The following is a 5,998-nucleotide window of genomic DNA, read 5'->3' as shown; positions in this document are numbered from 1 at the left end:
CTAGCACTAACCGGAAGCAGAGTTGGACTTGACCTACGACCGTTGCATGACCGGACACAGTTAGTGTCTGGATTTGTTGAGGCCAGTTTTTAGTTGAGAAAAAGTCTTGCTGTCACAGGAATTGGACCCAGGACTCTGGTATTGGAAGGTGAGCACCTTAACCACTCAGCTCTTCAACTCCACTCATATTATCTTTAAGCTGCTTTGTATAGGGCTGACACAATGTTTTAAATAGTTAACTCTTATTATTATCAGCAAAATATATATTTATCACTTTCACATATATATATATATATATATAAAATACAGGTAAAACTTTAAGTTCAATAAGTTGTTTTTGGAAAAAAAATGCCAATGCAAAGATTTTTAACATAATAAATAAAACTAATTTTAACACTAATAAAAATAATAACAATACATACAGAAACAAAATTAATAATTATAATAATAATTTTGAGGTTCATAAAGATAAAAATATTTATTAAATTGTGCTTGATTACTTACTAATAATACATATTTAATATTTTCCTTCTATTGCATCTTTATAATTCTGAAATTCATGTACAACACAGACACATACATAATATTACACACCCTCCTACACACACACACACACACACACCCACACACACACCCAATACCAAAACACTTATAAATCAAATAGCATGGTATTGGAGACGTTGCACTTTAACTCGCATGAAGACAACTAGCAGAATAAGAATCACTCCAATCATTGACAACATTGCCGCAATTACAATATGCACCCCGGACATTCCATTTTTCCCGGAGTTTGATTCCGCAAGGTAATTTTCCGATCGTTCTGGATACAATGGCTCCCAGTCTGGCTCGCTGTTGAGATTTGTATACAAGTATGGAAAAATCTACAAAATAAATGCAAGGTTATATGTGTATGTAGTAGTGAATGAAATAGACAACTATACCCTTATTTACAGCAGTACAAATGGTCACATTGTACCCTCTCACAGACAGTATGCAGTGTGACAGACCCTAACCCCACCAAAATTGTCCCTCTCAGTTTTAACATATTCTCTGAAAAGTTAGCCAAGTTTGAGCCAACTAAAAACATTATAAAAGGCCATTTAACACTTGTCCACACTATCAAATGTTATGTAACAAGCAACTGTGATATGCCCATATTTGGGTGTAATATGACATCATGATGCACAAATATGGGCATATCACACGCATTTGTCACATACAATTTATTAGTGTAGACAGAGCTTAAAATACTTAGTGCACAAGGAAAATGTGTTTTGATGATTTGAACCCACGACATTGAGATTGGAATTTGGGTACCTTAACCATTGAAACACTTGCCTGTGACAGTCATATAAAACCTACCTCTGATGGACACTGATAATCTTCACCTACAACCCAGACATCTGACTTACTTCCTACTGGTTGTATCTAAACAATCACAGAATTGAGTAATAGAAAAACAGAGCTTCAATCTTCAAAACATACATTTTCAAATATTGGTTATCATGTTTAAAAATGATAGTATGAAACAAACTCCAAAAAAGTGATACAAGCCATATTTGATTTAATATTTCAATTATTTGTTCATCTTCATTCCAAAGCTTGTATCAGTTTGTTTCATACTATCTTATGTTAAACTTATCAGTGAACCCCAATGTTAAAAAAAAAAAATTAAAATCAATCATGTAGATTTATAAGGCACATTCAACAGTTGTCTAAATGCGCCAGATGAAATTAATATTTTTTAAAATGATTATGGAAATGATGCCAATAATGACAATAAAAAAACAACAATTATGATAAAATGGCAAAAGTAACAGTGATAATACAAATGATAACATTATGATACAATATCATTCTATATTATAATGTAAACTTTTAACTACTTGATTCTTTAAAGGTGTAACCCCATTTTTTCTACCTTTTCCCCCCAGTTTTTAAATACTGTATTATAAAACCTGTATACCGTTAACCGCTCCAGAGTAAAATCAGTTTTACAACATATCAACAATATTTTTCCTCTAGAGCCTAGATTTAAATAAAAACATTAAACATACCATATTATTCCATAAGCCAACAGAACCAGCAGCATGACTCTTTAAACTAAAATGAAAGCAGTCTGGAGCAAAATAGGTCAGGTCACCATTCCCATCCTATGAATGATGAAAAAAGGTGAGAAGAAAGGTATTAAAAATATATTAAAGAGCGCTACCATTTTGTTGGCTACACTACGAGGAAGGTCTTAAATTTTTTACCACCAGCCTCTTAAAAAAATGTTGATTACCCATATATATAGCCATGATGTGCCTATTATGGTCATAACATGTCATCATGACCATATTTAGGCATGTCACATGACTACCAAATAAAATTTGGTAGGCTGGATAGGGCTTTGTAGTGTTGTATGGTGAGTTAAGCTACAGTCAGTTAGTTCCCCATGCCTAAACAAAGGTTGACCCCTCTGTGTGTGCGCTGAACCATGGCAATCCTGTGTTTCTTAGTTCATTCATTAATGCTCGGCTTCTACGTTTCAGTTGTAAGACTGAAATTCAAGTAACTGTACTACACTGCACATCTATCAGAGCAGTCGGCTCCAGAAATTTGCTAATAGGGTCCAAAAGGTCTGACAGGGAGATCCGAACAGAGGGTGTCATCCGGTGTCTTGGTTAGAATCCCAGAATAAAATCCATGGTGGGGCTTACCTTTACGGTGATTATGCACAAAAAGATGACATTGATAATGATGATGATGATGATGATGATAATGATAATGATGAAATGATGTTATAGATGATGATGATGATAATGATTTTAATGATGATTATAATGATGGTACAGTATCTTACCTTATCAACAGGTACTTTAGACTGCTGTAGAAATGGCTGCAAGACAACTGTAAAATCTTCCTTGGTGTCATAGCGACCACTCAGAATAAGTTTCTCAATCATTTGTTGGTATTGGTGGGATAAATCTGACAGTTGTTCAATCCGCTCCCCATACACAGCACATGGACAGACCGCACTGGTTAGGCAACATACAAAAAAAAACCCATTCTTAATTGACAATGTTAACTTTATATCTATGAAATTGATCAGATATTTATATTTATGATTGTTTATAAAAATGTGCTAATTCACCTGGTTATTGGCATTTATGCTATTGTATAAAGACAGATAAAATACTATATAAATAAAAGTAATAAAAATAATAATAATAATAATAAGTAACAATAATAATAATAAGTAACAACAACAACAATAATAATAATAATAATAATAATAATAATAATAATAATAATAATATTAATAATAATAATAATAATACACATTTACATTGCATTGAAGGAGGGGATTGTGCAAGACACATTTCCATCTGTAACCAACCTTGTTTTGATAGAAAAATTTGCCAATTATATTACTAAAATAACAAATTCCCCAATGTACCTTCCCACCCCCCGCGGCCATCCTAACCCCTACCCCCTACTCTTTTTAAAATAATATTGAACAAGCCTAGTGTACTTACAGGTGCACAACACTGCAAATGACTCCTTTCAACTTAGCTAACTGGGTGATATCAATAATTCCAACCACATTAACAAGGGCACGAGGTACCTGTGCAATACAAACAATAACAGATCACAATTGAATATTTAAATTGGGAATGGCAACAAGACAAAAATGTTTTAAAGATTACATTTACTTATTGTTATATTGAAAAATATTCACTCTATTTAAAAAATAAACAATTACATATATTGTAAAAATATGTTTTTCCGTAACACATTTCAAAAGATACTAAAACTTAAAAATGCCCAAAAAATTCCCAGTTTCTTTAGGCTAGACCCTGCAAGGGTTCACCGTGGCAAACTCTGTTTTCTGAAGAGTATTAAAACATCATCAAGGATAGCCCCTGAAAGTCAGAGGCTTTGAGTGGTCCTTCTGGCAGTGGATTAGAAAGTACACTGGGAGGCAATCCCTTGCTCTTTTCTGCATTTTTCAACAAGCACATGGGCCACAATGCACCCAGGATCCGAGGGCTTAAACGTCTTTTCTGAAAGATGTTGCCTTAACTTGCATTTCAGCTCTACAACTGAAACGCAAGGAGAGCAACGACAAAAATTTGAGTAGGAACCAAAAGTATTTCCACGATTCAGTGTATACACAGTGTCAACCAGCAGTTTAGCCAACCGAGCTACGTGTGAAAGGATTGGATTCAAACACACAATCAAGACACAACAGGACACTTACATTACTGTGTAAAATATCTAAGGCATCTCGTATATTGGCTTCATACTTCTCAGCTGTGAAACGCTCTTCATTATCACACCACCCAGAGAGGTCATTTGCCCCAATGAATATTGTGATGATTTTCCAATCATTATAGAAGTCGGTGTTCGGATCTTCTCTCATTCTCTGAATAAGTTCTTCAGCCTGCAATGGCATATCTCTGCAACATTTAGATAAAAACAAATTACTGTAATAATCAAACTACTGATACTTTAGTTGCTTGGGAAGCCCAACTCGGGTATACGCCCAACCAACCTTACGCCATAGGCTTAGCCAGCGAACCGTCTGGCCGTCTTTTGGACGGCCTATATCCTTTTTCTGGCTAAACCCCAACTTTACGCCCAATTTTACGTATCACTCTTTCTTCAGGCAAAACCCGAGAGTATGATTTGAATGAGTAGTGTAGCTTACAGTAGCTGACTTTTACAAATACTCTTAATAAAAATCCAATACTGGCTTTGAGTTAGGCATGCAGTGATGGAAAATTGCCTTGTGATTGAAAAGGGCATTCTCAGGTTATTATGTTCAATGTGGGGCAGTGGCAGCTGTAGGATATATTTTCTGGGGAGTGGGCTAAGCTGTCCAACGGGGGGGGGGGGGGGGGCGCTGAGTGAGAAAAGGATAACTTTGGCACGCATGAGATTTTTTTTTCAAAATATAGACCTCCAGATGGCCAGAAATGATACCCTCACACCAGAAAATACCTTTAAATGTAAAGTTGATATTAATACAATTGTTTAATACTCTCAAAGTCAACTCAAAAAACATGCATTTAATTTCATTACGCCTATATTTTTTTTTTTGGTCCAACTGCTAGCAAGGTCTGGCCAGTGGGGTGGGAGTTTGATCAGTCCAATGGGGGGGGGGGCTTAAACCCCGGTGCCCCTAAATAGGGGTGGGCTTATCCCAGAGGAACTATTTTATGGTATATTACATTATTATATTAATCATAATTTTTATTCTCATCCTTTACAGTAGAGAGTACCCTGAACATCAGCCTCCCTTTCGGAAAAGTTGAAAGGGCTACCCTGTTTTAATATTGTTAAAATAAAATAAATAAAAAATACAAATAGAAAAATTAGCTCTTTCTGGATGGAAAGGCGGAACATGAGGCATTTATTGAAACTATTACTGCCTTTCAAAACGATATACAATAACTTTTTTTAGCTTTATTTATTAAAAAACAACTAAATACTTTCATAATTGATATTTTCTCAATTGCTAATAAAGGTACATTATTTTAAGCCAAAACACAAAATCCTCAAAAAAAAATTTCCTTGAAAAGTTTGAAAAATGCTTACTCAATAATTTTAAAAAGGACTCCTCTACTGTAAAAGCCTGGAAATGTATAGCACTGGGCACTTATTACACTTAATGTAGTATGCATGTTTAGGGAGAAAAAGTCATAAAAATTTCAACCCAGGAGAGTGGAATTTAAAGACAAGCACTTTCAAAACCATGAAGCTATAACGCTTCTCCAAAATATGAAAATAGAAAATTAAAAAAATGGATATGAAAATGGACTTACTCTGATATGGATGCTGGTACAGCCACATTGAATTTGGAATTTGCTCGATTTTCAGTGCCAGTTCCAGTTGAAAAACCATATATTAATGGGTTGTAGTATTTAAAAACAAATAAAGAAATAATGAATCAATTTTAATATAATAATAATAATAATAATAATAATAATAATAATAATAATAACAATAA

At 34.2% G+C, this 5,998-nt stretch overlaps 1 protein-coding gene across 4 annotated transcripts in view; it reads right to left on the bottom strand.

The window, feature by feature from the left end:
* Positions 1-531: 531 nt before the first annotated feature.
* Positions 532-5,998, bottom strand: part of LOC117105722 (phospholipase B1, membrane-associated-like) — a 14,162-nt gene continuing 8,695 nt past the window's right edge. For all 4 annotated transcript variants that reach the window (XM_033246968.1, XM_033246969.1, XM_033246970.1 and 1 more), the window contains exons 9-14: positions 4,247-4,445; positions 3,522-3,610; positions 2,846-3,020; positions 2,058-2,153; positions 1,363-1,428; positions 532-881 (exon numbers count right to left, since the gene is read on the bottom strand). In XM_033246968.1, the coding sequence (XP_033102859.1) occupies positions 657-881; positions 1,363-1,428; positions 2,058-2,153; positions 2,846-3,020; positions 3,522-3,610; positions 4,247-4,445 (850 nt within the window). In that variant the 3' untranslated portion in view covers positions 532-656. The remainder of the gene's footprint in view (positions 882-1,362; positions 1,429-2,057; positions 2,154-2,845; positions 3,021-3,521; positions 3,611-4,246; positions 4,446-5,998) is intronic.

The sequence above is a fragment of the Anneissia japonica genome, unplaced genomic scaffold (assembly GCF_011630105.1).
Source record: "Anneissia japonica isolate Jap-2015-1 unplaced genomic scaffold, ASM1163010v1 scaffold287754_len4335492_cov202, whole genome shotgun sequence".
Classification (NCBI taxonomy): domain Eukaryota; kingdom Metazoa; phylum Echinodermata; class Crinoidea; order Comatulida; family Comatulidae; genus Anneissia; species Anneissia japonica.
The sequence above is the reverse complement of the archived record's forward strand: the minus strand, read 5'-3'. Positions and strand labels throughout refer to the sequence as shown.